This window comes from Anopheles ziemanni, chromosome 2 (assembly GCF_943734765.1).
Source record: "Anopheles ziemanni chromosome 2, idAnoZiCoDA_A2_x.2, whole genome shotgun sequence".
Classification (NCBI taxonomy): domain Eukaryota; kingdom Metazoa; phylum Arthropoda; class Insecta; order Diptera; family Culicidae; genus Anopheles; species Anopheles ziemanni.
In genome coordinates this window covers 59,723,671-59,749,773 of record NC_080705.1, presented here as the reverse complement: position 1 = coordinate 59,749,773, position 26,103 = coordinate 59,723,671, and the positions used below count along the sequence as shown (strand labels likewise).

Here is a 26,103-nt window from a genome sequence, read left to right as displayed (position 1 = left end):
GCAACAAAAATAGAGAGAGACGGGTGGGGGGGAGAGGGCAAAGAAACAACGACACCTTCTTGCACCTTGCACGATTTTCCTTACACATCCTCGCCCGAGGGTGGGGGTGGGGGGGAAAGGGTAGAGCAAAGTTTTGCGGCAGAAACTTTTTAAACTGCTTCGCAAATGTTTTGAGCAACGGCGCGATTCACTTCAGCTGAAACAAAAGGGAGCCCAAAGAGAGGGTGGACTGAGGGGATGGCTTCAACGTGTTAAGGGCGTTGTTTTCTTTCCGTCATTTTTGTTTTATTTTGTGTGGCTTTTCCTTCGCTCGGGCACTAAACATAAGACGCGGGCGCCTGCTTAGAGATGAAGGAAAGGTGTTTCAATTTAAAGAACATTGTTCCCGCATTTCCCCGTTCTCGCAGGGAGTTTGAGCGAAGGCGACAACACCGACGGATCACAAAGGGTTCTGTTGACGCTGGTGATGATGATGATGATGATGATGATGAAAATGCACACCACGTCGCTCCAGTTGACCCCGCGTGCCGAGTGTTGTACCGAATGACATGGACCGGTATGTTGGTGGATTTTTTCCTTTCGTTTTCCCCCAAAAGCTAAGCGCCGGTGAACTTATTTTGGTGTTCACTTCGACGCTTTTCTTACCCGGGTTGGGGGATCCATCTCCGGCCTCATCTCCGGTCATCAGTGGATTTGAGGTGTCCTCAATCCTTTTCGCGACCGTTCGTCCCAAACTGTAGCTTATTAGGAAGGGTAGCTAATTTAGAGCTTATTGAGGATAAAGTTTTGTTGGTCGAACGGGTTTTTCTTTTTAAATTTGTCCGCTTCTTGACGAGATCCCGTCCATAGGATGTCTGCTTCGTTCAGGATAAGGCACGTACCCCATTGCACGGTTCGGCTTCCTGTTGCTGCTCGTGCATGGAATAAAAGTTCGCCGACTGCATGCGGATTAAACTTTTTGCCAATCGACCGAATTTTATTTGGCAGCTTAATTGATTAACAGGGCTTCTGTGCTGTTGCTCACCCCCGATTGGTTGTGTGGTTTTATGTATCTGTGTTCGCGTGTGTTAATTTACAGACAAAGAATGTAAAAGATGTTCTATGCATGTTTTCAACATTTTAATTTTCATAATCGTTCAATCAGTTTTTCATCACAAATGTGTCCAAGGATTGCAAGAATCGGAAATGTAATCCTTCACTTTCCGTTTAAAAACTTGTGTTTTAATTACAACTCAAGGTTTCTCCCAAGGTTTGGTCATACAGAGCGATTTGACAAGTAAACATAGTCATGATAACCAAAACAAATATTCGTCAACAACGTTGGGAATCAATTTAATAATGATAAAACAGTTACATAATGGTATAGTATACATTCATAACGATTAAATGCTATCAACCATATGATAACTGTAAAAAATGCTTCGTCGGACAAACTCAACAAAAATCTTATCAATATATCAATTGTAATATGTGTAATGCATGATTAATATGTGTAATGTAATGATTAAATCCTATTAAAAACGTTCGAAGAATATTTTTTAATACAAATTCATACCAGCAAATTTGTTAGAATGCAATTTAAAGCAACAATTCTACCTGTGTATCTATCTCAGCCGTCGATTCTAACATAAAAATTCATTTTTGGACTCAGTACCGTTAAGATAAACAGACATAAAAAGTTGTGGCGATTCAACCTCTTGAAGCAAGTGCTGATGATGGCCCACTTCATGTCCCTGCACAAGATTTTTTTCAATGGATGATTTGAGAGTTAGACCACAAAGTCTTCGTAAGGATGATAAGTTGCCCGCCTGTAGAGATCATCTCTAAACAAATCCTTATCAGGTGATTGACATACAAGTCCATTTTTACAGTTCCACTCTCTTGCTCAAATTGCTTTGTTCTAGTACCTTTTCTAAAATAGCAAGACTCATAAATTGTTGTAATAAGAATCAGTTGTTGAATATGGCCAGGTCATCAAAATGTCCAAAAAGACTCGTTTGTATGGAAATATGTTAAGTCCTAGGAGCGGATCTCACAAAAAAGTAACATGAATATATTTGAAAAACACGGGGGGCTAGAAATACAGAAATAAATGAATAAAGACAGACAGTATATGAATAAACAATTTATACTTTCTCTACCTACAACTTACAATTACTTTCTCTACCTACGGCTTCACGAGATATTGGAGATGAAGAAATCAGGTTGTTTTAGTATTTATCAACTATCCAATTTAGTTCCAGAAAAGTATTTATAAGAACCAAATGCATGGATTGCCAAGAATGATTTTTCTTGTTGATACTTATATCCTCCGTCCATTTATGATATAATGTTTTGTACTGTGCGTGGAGATGCGCCGGTCTGTATAAATCTAACTCAAATCTAAACTAAAACTCGAAACTTTCCCTAGGGGTTGCATAACTGATTGAGTAAAGTGCAACTGCCTCCGGTATCAGAAGCCATTACAATTCGTAATCCCGAACACAAGGAGATTGGTGGTGATACTTTAGGTCCTTAAACTCGCTACAGTTTCTATTTAAATTTTCCATAACGGAGCCACGAGCCCGCCCGCCGCCCACCGCCACTGTCCGCCCGTAACCGAGGACGAGGTCATCCAGTGGTTAAAAGTTTCCCATCGCTTTCGAATGTCTCCCGAATCCCAGGTCGTACCGAACGCTCTGTAAGCTCACTGATCCAGCTTAACATCATGCACCTCCCGGGACAAAAGGGAAACTGGGTGGAGGTGTTAAAATTGTGCACAAAACTTTGCCTTATGACGGAGGATCTGCGGCTCTCACAAGCTCGCTACTATACGCGGTCCTGACCTTCGGGGTCTCTGCCGGTGTTGTTGGCTAAACGTAGGTCTCGCCGTTGTAAACTTTCCTTCCATTTGACGCACCGATTTACTCTCGGTTGGCCAAAACACGGCGCTGTGTAAACGTGGTACAGGGTGTGCTTTCCTCATCACCGGTCCTCAGCTCATCCGGCACTTCCGCTGGTGCATTTGAGGTGCAACGGAAGCGGAAATTGTGACAAAGAGAAAGGATGACAGAAAGTTTTCGCTAGCGATGGGAGAACGAGAAGGAGTCTCACAAACATTCGGTGTCTATCGATCCGCCAGCATCCGTTCCTCTCCGTCGGGTTTCGTCGCAAGCAGTCGGATGTTTCCTCGAGGAGCCTTTGAAATCTACGTTTTCGGGTAAGTTCTCAGCCGAGCCATTTGGTGGGAAATTGTGGAGTTTGTTGTCTCCACTGTGAGAAATTCGCGTGTGTGCTGGTCGTATCGTTCAGATGTAATGCAAACACATGCTGCACAACGGACTGGTGTCCGTTGGAGTCGACTCTCTAAACGGAGGGCGAACAGTTTAGCAGTAAATAGTACCGCGGCAAGATCCGGCATGTCCTAGTGCGCGCCGAAAATGGGGTCAGAGACATCGTTTTGCGCCAAACACGCCTTGCCTTGTTTGTGGTGGTGGTCGAGCTTTTCCCGTTCGAGTTTGGGCTGACTTTCTCGCTCGGGACGCCCGCAGCAACAAACAAACCGAACCGCAACGGCAATTGAATTCAGGCAACCATCCGCCATCCGGACGGGAAAAGTGACTCCTCGGTAGGACGGCCTGGAATGCGCTCACAAACCGCTGGTCGGCTATCGCGAATTTTAGACGGTCCGTGTCCATCGACGCTCCGATATGTCGCAGGACTCGTTTTGCTGCATTTCCTGATTGTTTCGGTTGGTTAGACCCCCAGCGGGGGTTTCATGGTAGGTGGAATTTGGCAGACCAACTGCACTTGCCCAAGAGAACAATGTCGTTTCAATCGATGGATCGAGTTTTGTGCAATTGGCATCCAATGTAATGAGCAGGTTTTTGTCACTGTTAACGTTTCTAAAATCGAGGCAGTTATTTTGGCGTGTACATTGAATAGCTATTAAATCGAAAATACTACAATAAGTTCTGTTATCCGAAATAAGTGATGAATTCCTGGCTGTTTTGGGTAATTTTTGCGCCAGGCTTTATGTCAAAGTTAGTTCCTGTGCTGTAGTTTCACTCGGACAATATGTGATAGATTTTTTTAGCTTAGTTTTACTGCATGTCAATTGTATCGGTTGGATATCGCTTAACAAATATGAGAGAAAAATTCAATGTTGAATATTTGATATACGGAGATTTAGATTGTTGCAAATTTGTCATGACTTAAGACTTTGCACTTAATGTTTATCTTTTAAGTGCAGATTTTTTTCATATAAATAGATCCTTGCTTTATAACCCAGTGCCTTATCTATCATTTAAAATTCCTGAAAAATCACCGCCATGTCGCCGTTTCCTTCAGCTTCAGTCAGCTGCCAAGTAGGATCTTTCTATATGAGTTTCTTTGAAAGCGATTTTTAATGACCGTTTTCTTCTAACCTCTTTTTCTAGAAAATCTTAAGGATTGAATATTACTTCCCGTTCTACCATGTTAGGAAATTTAACGAAGATGGAAGAAGAAACTGTATGCATTAAAATGAGTACCAAGCATCCGTCTGAAATGTGGTTCGAACATTTCAAACAACTTATTTAAAGCCATGCCGTAAAGGACACGAACTATAGATACTTGGACTGGTTCTCAGAGATACGTCAGTTTGGTATCAGATTATTATAACAAGATCTTAATTTTTATTTCTTTATGCATTAGAATCAGAAAAATGTTTTAAGAAGTAGTCAATGGACTTATAGTTCGTACTTCTAAGAATTGTATGAACTGTATTTTCGCTGATTCTCAATGTAATGTGATCATTATAAGAGTATTTTATGATCGGGACGACTTATTCATTCGACCGGTTTGGCATATCTTAAACTTGGTCGTATTTATTGAGAGCTTCTATTGAAAATATTCTTGAAGGGATAGTGCAACACCTAGTGTCTGTAACGGGTCAATGCATTCAACTCAAGCAGTAACTTTTTATCTCTCTGTTTTAACACAGTCTTTACGCGGAAGTCCTGCTATCCATGTTTTACAATGCAACGGACGTTCAAGTTAAACAGGACGACACGACACTGCAGCCCGCACTCTAAAAACCCCGTATAGTATTTCCCCCATGGAGAGCAGCATTCTGCGGTTGGCCTAGCCACATACTGTTGTCTAAACTTTCCAGTCCTCCCAGTCGGAGGATAGATGGTAGCAAGGGACCTAAGGTCCGTGTGGTGTGTGGGAAAATGTTTAGATTGTTTTGATTTTTATTGCCAACACAAAACATCGAATCCAATCGATAGCGAATAGCTCTTGATGGTGGTGTTGGTAGGGCTTGTCCACCAGAGGAATAGGCAATCCCAATCTCGGAATGGTTTCGCCCTCCGCTACGCCTCATCCCATACTCGTCGGATCGTCCCCATGTCTGGTGATGTCTAAATCGCGTGGGTTGAGGGCGCCGGCTCAACCTCTATCACTGTTCAGCGTAATGTGGTCCGTTTGGAGCGATAGCAGATTCCTACTGAGACGGACCATCAATCTAGTCTCTTCCGTGATGTACCCTTGACATCCCTTCCGTAGCCGGAGGATTTCTGGATTAGTTAAGGATTGTTTCTAAAGCATACGGGAAAGACGGGTTGAAATTTTATTGGTAGCTTGTGGTGTGGGGGTATGTGGACAAGCTGTGTGCGTGCCATGGGCTTCTCCTAAAGTCCTCCGATAATGATGATGGTCTATACTTGTCGGAATTGATACTGCGAGGCTACAGATATGTTGATAGTATGCCCCGCTCAGCCAGAGGGAGGAGTATACGAGCCTACCCCTGGTTCACTGAACCATCAGGCTACGGGAGGAGCAATATCCGTGCCGGAGTCCAGTCGCACCCCAAACACCGAAACGGAACCGAACGATCCGAGGCGTGCCGGAGCGCACACAAGGCAAATATTTATTGATTGATGTTTTCTGGGATAATAAAACTTTTATTGCTGTACTTGTTGAATAACATCCCTCCCCGGCTAGTCGGAGATTTACTGACGCACTCAGGAATAGCTGGGAAAGCCGAAGCGTGAAAATTGCTGCTGCCCTCAGCATCTTTTTGTTTTGGTTTTTTTTTTGTGTATGGACTGTATGCGTTCTCACGATAAACGTCCGGAAAACCGCAGATCGGTACGGAGGCCTGCCGAGGTTTGCGCGACCAAAACCAATATTTTGCTATCCATCATAGGGACGAGACGTGGCGTGTGACGCCGGTCGATCAAAGGACTAATTTATGTTTATGTTCAGTAGGCAATGTCCAAGGTCGATGTTGTTTCAAGCCAAGTTCATTTATTTTCCTCCAGGAAGAAAGATATACTTTTGCAAGTTTTTGGACAAATTAACTTTGGGGAAACATTTTCGGGCCCGCTCAATGGCGGATGGCTTGGAATGGGTGGGATTTTTGGGGGCACAATATTTTATGCTGGGAATCAATTCTAAAATCAGCGAGATACTGGAAATATTGTGTGTACGATCTCGACCAAATATGAATGTGCACTGTCAAAAAGGAGGTGCGGTGTGTCATTTTCCAGAAAACTTCTTCTTAAATAGCACGAACGGCATCCTTTGTGGAACTTGGCTCCTCTCTTCGAGGAAAATTACTGTGACCTAGTAATGGACGTTATATTTCACCTTTTACCAGCTTTTAGTGATTCTATCCAACCTATTAATACGATTCCCGTCACTTTTAAGATAACGCAAGTGCCGTTAAGGCGATCCGTCCAAAGTTTTAAGCAGATAGCCACACCAGTTTCTGAGCCTTTCGTGAGCGAGTTTTATTCCCGAACGAGATTTTTCGTTACGTATCAATATTTTTCGTTCACCTGGATCGATCTTTAAAATACTATGAGAGATTCTTTCTAAACATTCCAAGTGAAAATATCGACATAGACCCTAATCGTCGCTCGTTTAAATTAAAACCAACCTCTACGTAACTAAATCTGCGAATGTACTGGTTATATTTGTAGAAATATTTGTAAAAATTTATTCAGATCAAGTATATCAATGAAGCTCTTTTCCAAAATGAATATTCAGTGGACTGACGCTGGAGTTTGTCACTCTTTTTTATTTTGACTAAATCACCTGCGAAAGATAAACACATGCCCTGGTAACAACTAAGGCTCCTGGAGTTAGTTGCGGAGTTCCAAAAAATTCAATGGCATTGTGATGATGCAGATCTACGCAAAAACAAATATTTGGATGCTAACTTGCCGGTATCGTGAGCTTCGAAAAAGATATTCCAAGTAACACACAAGGACTTCGTACGGTTCACTGAATTCATCCGGAAACGACATTCTGGACTCGCTACGCACTACGAGCGCGGCCCAATTCGGCTCAATGGTCCGAACCTGCGAGAACCGTATTTCCTACGCAACACGAAGCGGAGAGACATTCGCGCTATCTTCCCTTAGTTGTGTCCCTGATGAGTCCTATTTTACGTTTTGTGTCACCGCTCTTTCCCCGCATCTGGTGGCCATGATATGGTGGCTTGTTGGTTGGTGTTACCGTAGCTAGTAGCTGGTTTCGCTTTGGTTAAATCTGGGTCTGCACGGGATTTAAGTCCGCGCTGTCGCAGTTTCGAAAATTGTCCAACTTTCCAACGTGGATTCGTAACTGTCCGCGAATAAGCCATGGGATGAAGGGGGAAAAACATTGAAACTACTACTCGCTGTAGGACAAATTCAACGCAAACCGAACTCAAAATGAATGGAGGAGTTAAAAAAGAGGACTACCAACCATTCGAGAGCGACGCGTTGCACTTCCGCTTCCGCTTCCGTTCTGTTGGCCATTGTGGAGCAGCTTGCAATTACGGGTCCTGGCCTGCTTTGCGAATCCGTGGGGAAGCATCCGGCTTTCCCGTCCATCAAACTCGGCCAGGAGATAGCCGCCACCCGTGAGCCTCCGGAAGGGACAGAGACGTACGCAGCTGGGTGCAATGTTTGGGGGAAGTTCGTGAATATCCGTGGACGCACTCGCTTGCATTTGACATGAAAAGTGTATTTTTTGTCCAACTTATGCCAACGATGGGCGAACGATTTTTTCGCGTCCCTTTTCCCCCCCAATTATCCTGTATTTTTCGAGTCCAGGTTGGCATTTTACTGATTTTCCCAGATTTTTCTTTCCTGCCTCCTATCAGCAGTCAACCCGGGTGCGTTCAATGTGCGTGTGTTGGTGGGCAAGCAGCCAAATGAAACCGGCCAGCGACGACGCGTTCAACTAAGCGCTACGCCATCTGGAGTGGTGTGTTTGTTGTTGCAGTGCCTGGAGTGCGTTTTTCCATCTCCACTGTGGGTAATTTTTTCACGCGAACAATTTTAGCAGTTTTACCGAAACTGAGATGCGACCGGCAAGGGCTTGGTTACATCGGGTTGTGACCTGTACCATCACCACCACCATGCTGTGCTGGCTCTTTGCCGCGATATCTCTGCACGGGGCGTTTTGTTACACATTGGTTTCGAGTATTATAGCATAATCCAGCCTATCGTTTGGCACAGGCATGTAAAAATGTTTTTTTGTTAAGAGCTGACGCCGAAACCAAAAAAAAAAAAACCAAAACCGAAACTTTTCCCACAAAACCCGATAACATTTGATAAATTGAAGTCGTTTTAAAGTGCCCTTTTAAAGTGTGTTAAAGTTTTCGTTGACCGTCGATACTTTTTAACTCGTACCGTAAATTAACACGTTCACTGCCATGTCCCCTAAAAGTAGGTGACAGCAGAAAGTAGTTCTAACAAGTTTTTGACCTATAAATAAATGAAAATGCAACATAAAAACTATAGTAATATTTAAATAAAAGTTATTTGGGAAGCTAAGTTTTTGCTTGGCCTTCGAAAATTATCGGTTTAACAAACATTATAAACAAATTTTAATTAAAAATATTGTGCTAAAAAATTGTGCTAAAAATGCTTGGTTATCAATGTGTTAATAAATGTTATAAACAAATTTTATTAAAAAATATTGTACTAAAAAAGTGTGCTTTTAGTGTGTGTGTGCCAAGCGTTTTCGGCAGTCCACGTGTTAAAGAGATTACTTACACGAATTTAGATTTTAGAAAGAGATTATTTATACGCTAAGCTCAAGCTGATTGGTTCAATCAATGGAATTTATCGTTCGTGTTACATTTAAAATTACTCAATAGTTATTAAATTAAACGGCACCTACCAAGCAATGAATCAAATTGTAAGTTTATTTCAATGCTTCCGTTGGGCTTCCAAAAAAGAAAAAAACCCCTGCCTAAGTCGTACTTGCTGGGGATCGGTAGCTAATTCGGTTAGTAAACATATTGGTTTTATGTACTAACCGCACTTTCTCGGCACGCCAGCGGAGCTCCGAGGGTTGCGGGTAAAAGTTTGTTAATAAAAATTGTTTTCAGTCCATAACAAAGAAGGTAATAGATAGCCCAGGTCGTCCCAGGGTCTCTTACCGTCGTCTCTAACGATGCTTTCATGTGTGTATTTTGCATTTTTTGTTGTTGTTGCTAAAACACCGATACCCCATTTGTTTCGGCGGCGCGCTGTGGGAGATGCGAAACTTTTCATATTTCATTTCAGTTCGTCCTTCCTTTTTTTTCGACGCCTTTTACTTTCAAAAAACCATCAATGGGTTTTCACTTTAACTTAACCCGGTCAAGGGGAGGGATGGAGGAAACATTGGGGGCCATCGTTGTCCAGCGGGGATTGGGAAAAAAGGCCAGGACATCTTCTTCAGTAGCGCATAGTAACCGGCACAGGCACACGACGCGGCCTTGTGTCGGAAAGAGTTATGGGAATTGGTACAAACCCGAGCTAGCCATTAATCATGTAATTTAACCTGGGCATAACTTTTTCCAATGTTTGTCCCAGGCGCTGGAGTGGGGTTGAGTATTTTTATGGGTTTTCTGCGATTCTTATGAAAGTGGCCAAGGAACTGTTGCCCTGAAGAGCGCGTGTACCGTTTAGGTCCCATTACGCTAGTAGTATGATTATTAGTTTTATTTTTTGATTATGTTTACGAGATCTTCAGGGCCATTTTTTTCAAATATGATTTGAGTTTTCTTTTTTCGTAAAATAGTGCAGAATATTTGACTTGTTTATGGCTTTAAGTTGTCCCCATCACAACCGAAAAAAGTTAGATGTAATGTATCATATCATTAAAGTCAAGAGAAAAAGAAAGAGAGAAAGAAAGAAAATTGTAGGACTGATGGTTTGAAAAAAGGTGGTTTGATTGCTTAAAAGTAAAAAAATATGTTATAGTGAAGCGTGTATTGTATTAATTATTCTCGCAATTTTTATATGAAATAAAAAAGCTTAATGTTTGTGAGCGATTTGAAGCGACAAACCCAATTAGTACATTTTTTGAAATGTAAATTGTAACTCTCCGTGCTTTCCTGGATATAAATACTACAACAGAATATCTCTATTTACATAGAATTCTTTCATAAAGCTTGCTTGATTTATACTAAAATTGTTCTTATTAGTAAATGTAAAATTCTTTGCAACTTATATTTCATATAAAAAACCCCTTTCATCGCTCTTTTTATTTTTAACTTAATCTTAATATCAATTAATTGATGTAGGGTATTGCGATACAGCTTCATAATATATAAACATTTATGTTCCCCCTTTTTTGGTTTCGCTTGCCAGTATGAAAGTCACTTTTTTGTTTTTGTACACAAAACCGGCAGACTATTTTTTTTAAATCGTTACTACCAGTTTATGAACCGACTTCGATTGAAGCGAAACCGGTAAACTTCATTGTAACATGTGTTAGAACTCCTATAGGTAAACTTGTCTACCGTGAGCGAACACTCATTAGTTTTTTTTTCATTCTGCAAACTCTGATGTGTATGACGAACCCGTCTTTAGTCTTTTACGTCAGCTGCAGTGTACCATCGCGGTATTTCCACCCATTTTTCATTCTGAATCGTGGTCTATGGTTTTGTGGCTGCCCTGGCGATTCATATACGAGTTTGCTGGAGCTGAGCTTTGAAGTAGTGGATAAACGATTCCTTACAAAGCAGCACAACGTTTCCGAGGGGTATATTAGGCGTGTGAGGTATTTTTTTCAGTTAGTTCCACCATACTCTTGTGGATTCAAATGATGCAGGGTGGGTTCTCTATTGCATAAGGTTGCTTTGCGCTAACTTTCGTATGAAGGTGTTTTTTCGCTTGAATACACTGGGTGAAGTTGAAAACCAATCAAACGGTTGGTTTTTCTCATCTAAACCCGCTTGCAGTCCGCGATCTGCGGAGAGTTTTGAGTTTATGAACTTCTCTTGAAAGTGGTTCTTGCAAAGCCGGTGATGAATTTGAGCCAGACTCGGAGTTCAACTGATTCTTGGCTTTTTTCCCCCTTAGCGTCCTTGACGCGTCTTTTCGACCGTTGGCCGAATGATGGGCGACGATGTCTTCCGGCTCGCGTTTACGCACGTTCATGCAGATGGTGGACAGTGGAAGGGCTCTTGTTCACATGCCCCGGGACGCATTTACGTAAACAGAGATGTCTAGAGCGCCGTCGACATTTAAAAATGGATCTAACGTTTTCGTGCTTCTGTGAGTCAGCAGCTCATCAACCTCAATGCAATATGTGTTCTTCTTCTTCGGGGGAGGATACGTCGCGATCGGAGAAACATGTATCGCATCTGACACTCACGTTCAATTTTATTTTCTACATTAGTCTATCCTTTTATATATATTTTTATATCACAGATAAATAATCCATAGATAAATGAGAAATTCACAAAATTTGATCGAAGTTAAATATGTTCTATATTTAATCTCCATATTTTGAAAGTAACGAACTCAACCGTACATGTTTTTGGAAGAGAGTTAACCCTTGAATCTGAACTCCCTGGTGTATTGTTCACGTGCTGTTTAAAGCTGTATGTTTTTTTTACTTCTTCTATATACCGGGCGGTTGTAGAATGGGTGCGACGACTTTTGGTCGAACCAGTCAGCCAACGATGACAGATGAGTAATTTCATTCAGAGATTTCGTTAGGATGACATTCTGTCGCTTCAAACCGCACACGGCGAAGGCACATAGAAACGACTGGGCAACCGTTGCCATTTGTGTGTGTGTGTGAATGTGTTATTTTTCTGTTCCCGAGCGTTGTTCATTTTACCTCACCATGGCATGATGCACATTGCGAGTTATGCGTTTTTCGTCAGTTCGTTGACAGGGTGACGTACTCTGCGTGGGTTTGTGTTCCTTTCGGGGCACGTTCGTTTAGATCCTGCTTTGATCCTTGCATATGGGGCGAAAAACCATGCCCTATTCATGCAATGGTTCGTGAATTTAATATCTGAAAAATGCTTTGGAGAAGTGTGTGCATCACCGTGGTCCCTGAATTCACTTTTTTATCCCGTTGTGGTTTCATTGCATTTCGATTTGAAAGGAAAATTAAACCGTGTGAAAAACATTCTGTTGCTCTGAAAACTATTTGACTTTAAACGATTTCAATATGCCAACGGCAGATTTACGCCGTCTGGAACGGACTCGCGAACTTTTTCGATTGCTTTTGAACTAAATGCGAACGGAGGAAAGATACAGTACCGTTCGATGAAAAGTTCAGTATATCGGGAAAAATTGTTAATTAATTGGATAAACCATCGCGCACGCACGGCGCTTGTTCACGATCCTCTGCCTTTCGTTGCGGTCACTGGATTCACAGCTGTGCACTTACGCTAGCAATTAATGAGCTGTGCGCCATGCAATACGGGATTACTGGGCCGCATGACGTGTCTGCTTGTTGTAGACATTGACGGTATATTAAATGATATTTATTGTTTGCATTATCGACCATGTAAGTGCGGTCGGGCTTCCCTGTTTCACGGTGCAATTGTGGGGATAATGTTTTTTGTTTGTTCATTAATCTTTCCTTTCTTCCCTCGAGCGCATTATGTTTCATTTGCCTTCGATGGGGGAGGGGGCATTCGCAAATAAGCGATCGATTTTCGATTGCATTTTTGTGCAGCTGTCAGTAAATTGAATTTTTTGTAAAGTTAAATCATTGGGAAAGTGCAATTATCTTTGTATTGCCATCGATGCGCTCCGATGGGTACAAAGGATTGGAATCGCTTGCAGTTGGTTTATTAGTTACCTCCTCGCGGTGGCCTTTTATATTTGCAGACAAGTATAATATACAAATTATATTCTGTGTTCGACCTAGGTCCATTGTGCCCGACTATGCCTTCTATTGTGGGTCTACTATACCTTGGTTGGATTATGTTTATTTTATTGTAATTTTTGAAGCATATTAGATGACAGCAACGTTTAGCTAGCTCGATGTGTTTTTTTCTGATTTTGCCAAGAAAATAATATATTATAGCTCTGATGAGTTGAGGATTTATACTCATGGGAGCCCTAAGCGGTAAAATGAACAGGGCCCCCACACAATATGGTAAAAATGATAAATTTTTGTCTTGTTTACATTTGCATTTTAATAAAATCAATGTTAGCTATTACTTTTATCCTATAATCAATAAATTTACTGGCTGACTTCTCGAAGTTTGATTTCATCAATTTTGTTTAACAATTCTTATTCAATAGTTAGAGTAGGAAAATTATGAGATTTTACTTCTATCATTGAAATTCATATAAAATATTCGTTATAACGCGAACCTCGTTGTACTGACGATTTAGTTAAAATGGTATGCAGCTTTGGCAAATGCATGACAACATCAAACAGGATATGTCAATAACGCATTGCATGCAATGAAATTGTTTAAATATTTCATTATTTTAATCCTTATTTTAATCCTGCTTGATATATAAAAAATCTTGTTGCTTTGATGCAAATACTTCCTTGTTTCCAATTGATAAATTATAAGACATTTATCTTCTGTTACTCTTCAACTCTGATTATATACCATCCTTTCATTATTTCGTTATGTTTTTTAACAATAGTTTTTTTTATAAGATACAGTAAAATCATCCATTATTGCCCGATTACAATTTTTTATTTGGTGATCATTAAAGAAAATTGAAGAATTGTATAGAATGTTTGTTTAAGTACAAATCATACGAACTTGGCCCTTGAAGGTTCGACCTCCTTGCGAGCTCCTTGGGCCCTCCGTGGCCACTCAGTCTGCGCACCGTTACGTCCACCGCTGGCTCTGATGTAGTGGTAGGCTATGGTAAATGTACAAATTTATCCTTTTAGGGAAAGGAAGATTAGGCTTCTGTACAAATATCCTCAGGACAATAAAATGTTAACACGTTGATTGAAAAGAGTTTTAGAGCATATCAAATTAACATAATCTTTTTTAGTAGAATTGGTTTATAAAAATTGTTAAACCAACTACTTTAGTATACGAAGCAGCAAAGACAAAGCTTCCCAAACGATACATTTTTGTAATAAATATAGTCCACTTTGTACTAATATGCCAGCGAAAAAGGCTGATGAAGATTGGTGCTGTCACCTGCAAAATGGGTGACGTCGCGATCAACGTGTTAAAAATTTTGATTTAGTTTCAGCGAGCGGACAAAGCGATAGAATATATGCAAGTTATATACTGATTCATTTCTAACTATTTTCTTGGCAAAGGAACATCGAAGCAACGCCCAACATCTTAGTAAATTCCAGTCCAGCATATTTTAAAGTGCATTGTGCATCACAACATAGGAGCGATGCATGTTGGTTTGTTTGGATGTTTCGTTTTATTCACCACTCACGTACATCGCTTTGACATCTTTTACAATGTTCGGTTACAAACTCGATTGGGATTGCATCAAACGCAACAATTGGAGCTCTGAAGTTATGGCAGTGCATTAGCAAAACGTGCATTGCGCGCTAAACATTGTATTACCGTCTTGGCGAACATTATCGACGATGTGCTCCAATCCTTACTTCTCTTTTGGCGGAGCGTTCGATGATCTCGCAGAGGATTGGCTCCTTTTAATCCGTTCTAAAGGGAATCGATTGTAGATAAGAAGATATGCTGGTGAGTATTGATGTTTGATGTGTCGTTTGTTGGTTTGTCTCGTTTTTGGAAGACCACGGACTGCAACGGGGGTTCTTTAAGTAAATTGCTAAATCAATCCTTTGCCCTACTCTTACCCCCTTGAAGTCGTCGCTAAACGTGTGTGCAAGTTTTGCTATACGTGGATGCTGTTGTTACGTCGTATGTATTGTGTGTTTTTTACGTTGTGGAGGAAAAATCCTACGAACCCGAAGATGAAATTGCATTTCGTCACTCGTGTTCCAAAACGTTTCCAACCAGCGAGAACAAATTTGCGTTTTTGTAGATAATCGAATTCGCGGAGCGCGTTCTCCTTGCCCGGGACTCGTGGCTGAGATTCGATCGAAATGTTTCGAACTGGTTTCCTTTTTACGACCAGATTTGCAACTATGTGATGCGATGGCATGGTGACAGCAGCAGCGTCGCATCTTCCAACCCAACAGGCCGAACTTTGGGTAAAAATGGTTCCCTTTCGCCTGCAGCTTAGGCAATGTCCGAACGAAGGTCGCAAGGTTGCGCCGCTGACGAATCCCTGATGGAGTACCATCCGCAATGTTTTTTTTGCTTCCCCGTTCGCCATCGAGTTGGTAAATTGTTCCCGCGCTCGTGAAAACCGTTTTTCCTTCGTTTTGATTTTGAGTTTTTTTTTAGTTTTTTTTGGTTTCGTTCTTTCCCGACCGAAAAGTTCTCGCACCGTTGCGTTGCACATTTCTCCCTTCACCCCTCGCCGTACACTTCGGTGGCCACAAGCTGGTGGGACAAACGTCGCCATCGTAACGCAGCCGATGACAACGAACGACTTCATCGATGATGACGCGTTCGACACGCCGATGATGATGTGCGCCACATGTGCGGTAAAGTTTGCACGTTTTTCCCCCGTTGGTGTTTGCATTCGGCCGGGTTTCCGTTCGTTAGGGGTTTTCTTTTTCGAATTTTTCTTGGTACGCTATTTTTACTGGCCGCTGTCTGCTCTCGGCACGTTGCGTTCTGGTCGCTGTGGTACCCGTGTACAGCTCGATGGGTTCATTGTGTGCACTGTTGAGGTTAAAATTGGAAATTATCTCGTTTGCGTCTGTATGTTGAGCGTCGTTTTTAAGGATGATCGGTAAATTGCTACATTTTAAACGCTATTTAATTCAAACTGGTGGGAACATGTTTGGTTGGCGGAAAGATTCACATTTTTGGTATTAATCAGAAAACCTTGTCAGTTTGTTATAGATTGCAATCAAGAGAACACTGCATTAGAGTTATTCGTTGTATTCTTTTGTAATATGAAAGTATCTCAATGTAGTATTTTCTACATAAATAAGCTGTTGAGAGTTTTTCGATGTTTTTTTGTTTCATAAATGATAATATATCAGTATAGTACATTACTTGGTAAAAACAATGCATCGATGAAAGTGTATAAAAGTTTCAAATGGTATTTTATGTATTTTATTTTTATGATAAGTATAAACAAAATGTTTATGAAACACCCTTTTCAAATTTTACAATGTACAAAAGCAAATTTAGATTCATCTGTTTGTACTCTAAATCAGGGGTTTGCATATATTTTCCTAAAAAGGGCCAGATGATTAAAATCGAAATCGAAATCGAAAGCGCGGGACGATTATTAAACGATGATTTAATGTTTTCAAAGTAGTACTCTGTTGAATGGAGTATTAACTTTCTAAATTGTTAAGTAAAATAAAAAGTGGTAAAAGATAAAATATTTGAAATTTTATCGTTAATCTTTATTAAACATTTTCATACTTATTTTCGGTGAATTTCGATTTGGAAATGAACAACGTTCAACAATTTTAATCTGCAGTTTTGGGAAGAAAGCAAACCTGATATCATGAACAATTCCTGTAAAAATTGAGATGGGGATTTTGTATGACGCACGTGATTTACAACAAATTTCAGTATCATCAGAATTCTTCGAATAATCAGAAGCCATTTGTGGAGTTTTGAATAATTAATTCCATGCAATTTTACCTTTCGTTCGAGATTGAACTGGTCTGTTATCGATCTATAGATTTCTATTTCCAATATTTCCAGCTATTTCCAATATTGCCATGTTATCTCGTTACTTCGATGAAATTATTGACCCTAACTGCTCCGATAAACACATCAGCAATTTCAGCGTAGATCGAAAAATTGGTTATCCGCTTCTAATTCAATAAAATGATCGTTCCTGAAACACACAACATTCATGTGGGCTTTATTATTCGAATTTATAGTATGACCTATTTTGTAAATAATGTGTTCAATTTTTAGTCGTTCTGTTTGCATGGGGGCTATCCTGTAAGGCTTCTTAACTGTTTTATAACTTATGCCGGCACGTTTAACGAAGTGATCGACATCGCCGTCCAATCAAACACCGGCTGTGCGAACATCGTTAATTTCGTGTTATAATTTGCAAATCACCGTCATCCGGGCCGTACTCCATTTTCTAGCGCTTGCTTGAGAACGGAGATCTATCGTCCACGTGCGCTTTGTCATCGCAGAAAGCTGCGGGACTTTTTCGCCGTAATTATGGGCGACAATCGTTCCGTCGTTCATTTTTAATTTGGTTGCGATATGCGGGACATAAAATCACACTCACACGCTGTTCCATGTACATCCTCCGGTTCCATTCGTCCTACTACTGGTGATGTTTGAATGGTTTCCAGGAACATCCGCGTCCCGTGACCAAAATGGTGTGCCTCGAACCGGAAAACTCATCGCAAAGTGTCCTTGAGTCGCAGCCGCGAGAAGTACTTGCTGGCGGGGTTGGTCATGTTCGCGCACACGGTTCACAGTCCTCTGCCTCTACAGGAATTGTCCACCAGAGTTGATTTTGTAACTCGAGCTTTCGCGCGGAGGTTTTCCCGTATTAGGTATTTCCATCTCCTCTCAAATGTCGGTAGAGTAAATGTGCATTTTTGCATTCTCTTTGGTTAGAAGGCGTGAGACATTTTCTATCGGCAACAGTGATTGTCCTGCGAAATTTTACTTCCCCGAGGCTAGAATTATTACACCATGACAGGCTTGGAGTAGCTTTGCGGCAGCCGTTCACAGGATAGTGCACTGCTTCATCTACGCTTGGAAAACTCTACATGATTTGAGAGGGCTGTCGACAGTCGGCCAGACAAGCTACACACCACTCTTGACGAGGTGGTTCCGCACTTGAGTTTTAGACACCCGCTTGATCCATCGCCCCTTTCCTTTCCACTCCCCTTGTGATCGTTTATGTGCGAACTCGGTTTTTGTAATCTCCAGTTATCAACTCGGACAGTTTCCCGTATCCACTTTCCCGGGATTGTGGAAACGATGTGTGCTACCTATCTCAGGCCCAGCGTGGACTGCTTTGACTCCAAGCGAATGCTAGGTTCATTAGCGTGTAGCGTCCAGCAACGCATTTCCCAAGTTCGGTGGTTTTCCGGAGCCGCTCTTTGCGGTCCACTCCGGGGTTTTGTGTGTGCCTGTGTGTGTGTGTGCCATGATGCCACTTCACGCCAGAGCGGCCCAATGGCGGCGAGTTCCATCGGTGGGGGGAAGGAGGCGTTGAAGTCCAGTGAATGAAAAAAGCTGTTGACACGGAACGCCAAACAAGAAAAAACCCCTTCAGCATTGTTCACGGGCGGGAAAAAGCTCATCCGGCGCAGAAAGGTTTTCCAGGACCTACGCTTCGGGGTCGGCCCAGGATGATGCTGTTGGAAAAGACGGGACAGGAAGCCCGGAACGCGGTTTCACCCTGCGGGCGGTCATCAGAGTCTCGTTAGTCATTCTGTGACGGAGTGCGCATTGTGTGGTGCGCCCGAAAACTTGTGGGCTTGTCACTCCCTCCACCTCTCGTCACCACCTGGACACAGTCAGCTGACGGAAGAACAACAAGGCCCCTGCAGCTGCTGCCGGGCTCTCTGCGCAGTGTGGACTCGTTATTATTGGGCAGGAAGGAGGTCCCCATCGGAGCGGAGGTGCTGGAATTTGAAAGGAATAACTTCCGGGACCGCCCGGACTGTGACGCTGAACCGTGTTCACACCGTCCAGTTTTGCCACTTGCCGGATTTTCCCGTAGTGCCGCGCTTCCGGCCGGATGACGGGCTCGCAGCTTCGCGCCGGAAACAACAGCGCGACTACGACGACGATAACGACGCGGTGGACGTCACCCACCCTCGTCAAGTACCCTCCCAGCTGACGAGACACTGGCATTAACTAACCGCCGCCGAGATAATTCATCACTCCCACTCGCGCCGGAACATCGCTAGTTAGCATTCCAGGGGTTCTTCACGATGCACGACGCGGCTCTCATTCTTCGTACGGTGTTTCGTCGGAAAGCTAGCTGCCCTTGGGTGGCCCTTTTTTCTCGCTCAAATCGCGTTTAACGCGTGAACCCCGGGTTAGTAGCATCACACATCTCGCGACTCAACCTTTGCTCGCTGCTGGACCAGCGGGAAACATTTATTTCGACGTCCGGCGGCATCGCAAATGTTAGACAGGGGGCGGAACATTCGCCAACACTTCATATGTCGGTCGTGTAGGTGAGTTGTTAAACAAATCCCTTGGACGATGAGGTCGGTGAATTTTCTTTTTCGCTTCCAATTTGCTGCGAACACGGTCAGCTTATCCGGTTACTTGTACATGCTTGATGTCACCATGGTGTACCTCATAATCTGTCTTGTGCCTGAGGAAACGGTTTAGATCAGAGGTGTAAAGAGCCTAATATCATGAAACTGCATGACAATGGTTTTGTTCCAGCTGATTTTTAAAATCTCCCTGTAACGGTTTGATGCAGTGTAACTGTTTAGCAGACTCATTTTCTTTCAAGTATACAAAAAAAAAAAAAAAACCGGCACGGAAAACTCCCCACCTCGATTTTGTTTTTATTTTCGCTCAATATATTTTTCTTTATCCAAGTAAATATATTGCCAATATTTTTTCGTGATGTTTCGTGTATCGTGTTTTACACATTCCTTATGCGGTTCACTTATGAGTTAGCGAAAAAAAACTTGTTTTTATTTTGAGAAAACATTATAAAAACATGTATCTAAAAAACCAGTGACAAGTTTAAGTGCCTGCTTTAAAATTTAGAGTTTTGCATAAACATTTCCATTGAAAGCTAATCAATTAATTACGTTTTGATATTTTCTAGATTTGTTAGCATCTTTTCTGACAAATGGGACATTCGTACATGTATGACCACGTGTTTAATTCATGTTAGGTGTTAAATATACAATTTGTTAATATTAGGTTTAGTAATCTAATCAATTTGAGTGTTCCAAGAAATGCATATCCATATCCGACCGTATTGGTCATGCCTGCCCGTTAAGGGTTTACGAGCCTTTTCCCTTATGTGTACGTAGATAGTCAGTCTTTTCGTACAGGATATTTGGCATTTAAGTTGAGTAATTCAAAGAAGATTATTTAAAATATGCAGTATTTCACCAAAATCTTTCCTAAATTAAGTTTTCGTAGTCTCTATAATCTAATTTCATAGTACTGTTTTTATTAAATATGAATGATGTATTTTGTTTTCTACTCGTAAACTTAATGAGGATGCTGATATTGATTGAATTTGAAAACTGCTGGCTATTCCTAACTTATGTCCAGGTTGGTTAACAATGCATTATCTATTTCCGCAGATGATAAGCCTTTCTCAAAGTACCAACGAACCAAAGTTTAGTTTAGATTAAACACCTTAAAAATGTGTTCGATAGTTTGTCATGAAAACTTTGTTCCAGGCAAATTCGTTGATTTTATTCCACGCAAAGGCTCGATGAACGATCGTTACAAAGCGTCATAAATTCAGAGATGTCCGAAAAGTTGGGATTGAGGATTTTTATAGTTTCGTTTTTATTACAACTCCCCAAAAAATAAGGCAATAAGCAAAACATCACTCTGCAGTATCTCGCCCAGGAGAGGACCCGCCGTCGTGGGACGTAAATTTCTCGAATTCATAACGAGCGGCGGTGGTGCAATTCGTTTGCATTTGCATTCGGGCGCGTAATGAAGGTAAACGGAGCGCTGCTGGCGGTGGTGGAGTGGTCCGTCTTCGGTATGCAGAATATTTTATGGAATCGCATAAATGTCCTCCGAGAGGCAATGGGATCGAAATGTGTCCCCGAAAAGTACCTGTGCCGTCGAACCCTCAGCAGTGGTGTGTGCCTGGCGGTGTGTTTGTGTGTGTGTGTGAATACGCATTAACAATCCACCGAAAGGGCCGGATGTACCCGAACGGCAAAGTTACCGTAGTTAAGGATTCTGCTATGCAGTTGAGCTGAAGAGCAAACTTCTGGCGACGGTGGCGGAGGTTGATGGAAGAAAGAATTCTTAAGGCATGTCAAACATAAGAAAAGAATTGTGCCACGTTGCGGAGCTCACCGGAGCGTTTTCTTTCTTATTTGAAACCTGTACCGCTGGAAGAAGTGCGAAGGAACCCCAGATATTTGCATATTCCTCGTGGGGGTTTTCCTCTGGGCTTTGAGACCATAGCGGTGCTGGGATTTTTGCTACCCGAATCATATTTCGGATGTTTGTGGTCTCATTACAGGGCGGAGAGGGACTAGCACAGGCACGCCTCACAAACGGTCGGCAGGGTTTTTTGGGATAACGGGTTCCTTTGGGTGAAGAATTTCCTTTCTTTCTCAACTTCTTGACTGCTATTGAAAGTCGCAATACTTGCTTCCTGCTAAAACCTTCATGTCCACACCACCACTCAATCTCTCGTTGCTCCCGACGGATTCGGATTAATATTGTTGCTATCCGCTTACAAAGGTTTTTCTTTTCTTTACTTGCAGGTAAAATGCGGGATTAAGTGCATCCGTTGGCTGGGAAAATTAGGCATGGTTGGTTCTGGAAGCAACGCAGCATGAAGGCCGCATAATGCTTCATAGAAGTCGTCATCTTTCATCGTCGCTCCCTGAATAGCGGTTCGCTGGAAATCGTTGGATCGTTTTTGCGCTGATTTCACTCGCTCCCCTTGACCGGAGATCGCCCTAAAGTATGTTGGCGATAGAGGTCGGTTCAACGAGGGTTGAAGTTGTGTTCTAGGTCAAGTGTAAAGTGGATTCGTTGGACACTTTTCATCCAACAGGTAACGCCCACTGCAAGGTGCACCGTGGACCTCGGCGAAAGCAAAGTCTTTCCTGCCAATCGCTACAAAATTGACACAATAATAGAGTGCAGCAGCAACTGAAAGCTTAGCGTTGTCCCGGCAACATATCATAGAAAGCTACCACCGAGGGATGCTTTAATAATGCATGAGCGGAAAAGAAGGTGTGCAAGATGGTAGAATGCAATGATAAGTCCGCTCGAAACAATGTACAAGCTTTTCTCTGGGCGAAAGAAGGTGCGGTTGGCAAAGAAACACAACGTGAAGGAACTAAGACGTACCTCGCCTTCATGGCCATGCTCCTGTGCTTTTTCGTCGTCGCTTTTTTCGTGTTCGCCGTCGGCGATAAGCAGCTGTCGTTGAGAGTCCTGTCCACGTCAATCGCCTGTCGGCACCTGGATTTGAGCAGGAAGGTTCGACTTTGAAGTGTAAAGCACTTTACGGTTTTGAGCTTTCACAATGCAATCGCAGAAAGGAGAAGAATGAGGGTGGAGGGTCCGTGTGACCGGGGAAGATACTTGACTTGCCCCGGAAAATGGGAGAAGGCATTCTTCTTGTGAACGGAGGGTACCTTACTTGCGCTTTGCAAAAGACGCGAATCGTCAATGCTTTGCAATTTTGTGCAACGCAAAGCACTGGCACGATTCGGCCCCGCCATCATTCGGCCACTGAATTATTCATTTCTGTTACTGTATAATAGCCTGTACCTAGTGTACAGCGTCGATAACGGCGCAGCGATTTTGTTGCCTCTATTGGCACGGAACTGTTTCCGACCGAAGCGGGCTTTATTTCAAACGACATCTAATGAAACTAAACCCCCCTCCTTCTTTTTCGGTCACGAAACGTGATTTCGATCGTAGATAGAGCCGATAAAAGTGGTGTGTCATTCCTCCGGAAAGCTGCAAAATCGATTCAATTTCTTATGCTACACTCAATCGGACCACAATCTGTGGAGGGTAGCCCTCCCCAAATGCCCTAAACTAAATTGTGCTCCCCGGGTAGCATTTAAAGGATTATTAGCGCCAAGGGATCGTTCAATGCTTCGGCGGACGCGTTTGCATTTTCCTAATTCCTGCAAACACCCAGTTTCCCACCGGCCATCCCTCCCATCACGCTCTCCCAGTGGTTTTGGGGGGGAAGTAATTAAAGCTATAAATAATAAATAAAGATGCTCAAGTGGTCTAGCGTTGTTAGTTGGCGTGCATGGTGTGCAGTTTTTGGGTTGCGATGGGAGGAGGAAGTCCTTCTTGACCACTAAGCGCTGGTGAGGTGGGTGGAAAGGGAGTGAGTAAGGGAACCTAATGGGGCCGTGGGGAATTGTTGGTAGAGATTTGGTTAAGACAACAAGAGCAGCTTGTGGAACCAATTTTTTTTTGTGGGGATTCTGCTATCAGAAATGGGATTTCCTAGGAGTACTGTATGGGAGACTACTAGTAGTAGTAGTAGTAGTTGTTGTTGTTGTAGTAGCAGTAGTAGAAACCGTATATTGGCGTGTAATTCATTCTGTTACATAATAAATGTATAAGGGATTTTAACGGATTCGATCTCATCTTTCGTTATTCATAGTGATAACGTTTGAGCTAGTCAATTTGAAATTTATATTACCTAAGTTGAGTTTTAGTGAAGTACAGTGAGAACATTTTTCAATTTAAAACCTATGTGACGTGCAAAAAAAAACAACAAAAAAATTATTAACTTTAATCTATATACTAGACTTATACTAACATTTGATCTGATCTTGATCATGTTCCGGCTTAATTGTGTTTAGTTTAAGAAAATCTTAAATCGGTAATGGATGATTTGCGAAAGAATCTATAGGAGGAGGGTATGGTAAGGTATGGGATATTGATATATCATTGCTAGTTATGCAGTTTAAGTTCATGTGATTTCTGTTCTGTTATAGTTAGATGATAACTTAATTATTTGCTGTTGAATGGTATTTATGTTGCAGTTTCTGTGAACTAGATGAGTCCGGTACCACGGAGGTAAATACATTTGATATGGCATTTAGATATTTGTTTTGTAAGGTTGAAGTTTTTTCTATGTGGCTTGGCTCATGCAAAGAAGTACTAGAGCAACAGTTTGTTTTTAAAGCTTAATTTTGATTTCCTGTCTAGGAAGTAGTATAGTGCCCGGAGGTTTTTTTCATTTGATAACCGTGTTTTCTATATGATATCGATATGTTAGCGTTGTATCCAGTGTAAATCCTAAGTACTTGATATTTTCCTTTTGTTGTTCCCGGTTCTACTCTTATTCGGGTATTGGTCTGGTTTTTTAATTTGTTATTTATTTTTGTTTCATAAGACTGAGTACGCAAAGTTGTTTACCGGTGTTCAACAATCATCCATAATTTGTGCTATTTGAATTGTTACCGTACAGCTTCCAATGTCAATCTCAAATGTTTGCTCAACTTGTTTGCGCTCGCTTTAGATTGGTTATTTTATTGCGTTGGTTTAGATCGACCAGCCGGTGGCAACTAGTGATACTAATACTTGGCAAACGGCTAGATGGAATTTGCTTTCCGGGTGTTTTTTTTTCTTCTCCGAATTTAGCTCGGCAATGAAAACCCACCGACTGCATGTTTCTTTCCTTCCTGGTGGTCATTCCTTGGTCAACCAGTTTTGCCCGATGTTGCTGCTTGCCTAAGAACCGGAGAAAGAACGTTACTGGCAAATCGGGAGGCACTCTGTTGCTGGGTCTCTGGTACGCCGTACCAAAGACGAAAGCACATATTGAACATGTGCTTCCGTGTGCTTTGTCCGCTTGGGAAAGTCCGATTTTCATCCTACCCATGCCATCGCTCGGGCAGTGAGGGAAAACTTTTCCCTTTCGTCCAGTTGTTTGCTGTCGGTTTGTGGCTATGGTTATTTTCATTTTCATCTGTTACGCCCGCCAGAAGACTTGGGTGGGCCCTCTCTTTGGGGGGGTACCCCAAAAGAAAGGGATATGCTTTCTTATATTGTGTGCCGACGACGGTTCGGTTGGTTGTTATCGGCCTGCGGAGCATTATTGCTGTCATTCAGGGCGCAGCAGCATCGTTGCCAACAATGGCGATGGGGTAAATTTTTCCCAATATCAACCATCCCTTTGCGCTGCTGCCCGCTTCCTTCCGCGCCTTCCTGCCTTTTTTTTCTTTGCGCTTGCCATACGGGCATATTATCTCCCTCCCCGTTTGGGACCACACCCTACACACCCTCTAGCGTGTTGCGAGATGGGATGAAACAGGCTGTCAAGATCCATGTGTGTTGAACAAGCGAACAACAATTTGTTGCTATCTTCGCTGCCTGCATCGCCAAATTCGACTGGGCACTTAAAAGCAACATTTGCAGCTACGAAAATAGAGTGTTGTCATTCGCACTGTATGGACACCATAAAACCCGTGTCTTGGCGAAACCGTTCCCCTTGGCGGAATCGTTTCCTCCCCTCCATATCACGGTCGTGGGGCCGATAATCCTGGACCTCGTCCTGCTTCTTTGAATATGGCGCGAACTTACATACACGTACACACACAGTTACAAATAGGAAGGAAAATAACGATGTCCTTTTTTCTGGTTGATGATCGATAAGGATAAAGCATTATGCTGCTTCTTTTTTTTTGCCAGAAGTGGATTTTCCCTACGCAATTTGAAGAGGCGTTATCAAAGCGCAGACTTCCTTCTACCAATACGCTTCAAAGTGGTTTTGCTAACGCTCATAGATCGAAGAAAACGGGCAGTTGGTAACACGAGAGGAGATCATTGTTGTTGGTTTACTACAGCTTTGGCGAAATTTTGCTTTCGTGGACAACTCGTTTACCAGCGTCCCTCTGGCTGGCTGCCCGTCGCTCTCTGTATCGCTTCTGATACCGATCTGGCCCCACCGATCGGATACCCACCGTCACCATAAGGGCATAAGCGACAAAAGTAACGGGATCTTATTTTTGGTCCTCTACTCGCGGCTCTATCGTGTGGTTACCCGAAAACAGATTTACGCCGAATATAAGCGCCCACGTTTCGATGGTTGATAGGACTTTGTAGAATTGAAAATCTCGTTGCCAAGGATATTTGCTGGGAAATGGGCGTCGTAAATATGCCTAACTGTGTATCGTTGGAGCGATTGGGATGAT

The 26,103-nt window shown here is 42.4% G+C and overlaps 1 protein-coding gene across 2 annotated transcripts in view; it reads left to right on the top strand.

Moving 5' to 3' along the window:
* Window positions 1-26,103, top strand: part of LOC131282458 (protein ECT2) — a 71,848-nt gene that overhangs the window by 4,924 nt on the left and 40,821 nt on the right. The window contains exons 2-3 of one of the 2 annotated variants that reach the window (XM_058311932.1): window positions 100-120; window positions 13,059-13,095. The exons of the other annotated variant lie outside the window; for it this stretch is intronic. Of the exons in view, the coding sequence (XP_058167915.1) occupies window positions 100-120; window positions 13,059-13,095 (58 nt within the window). The remainder of the gene's footprint in view (window positions 1-99; window positions 121-13,058; window positions 13,096-26,103) is intronic. 2 annotated transcript variants of the gene reach the window in all.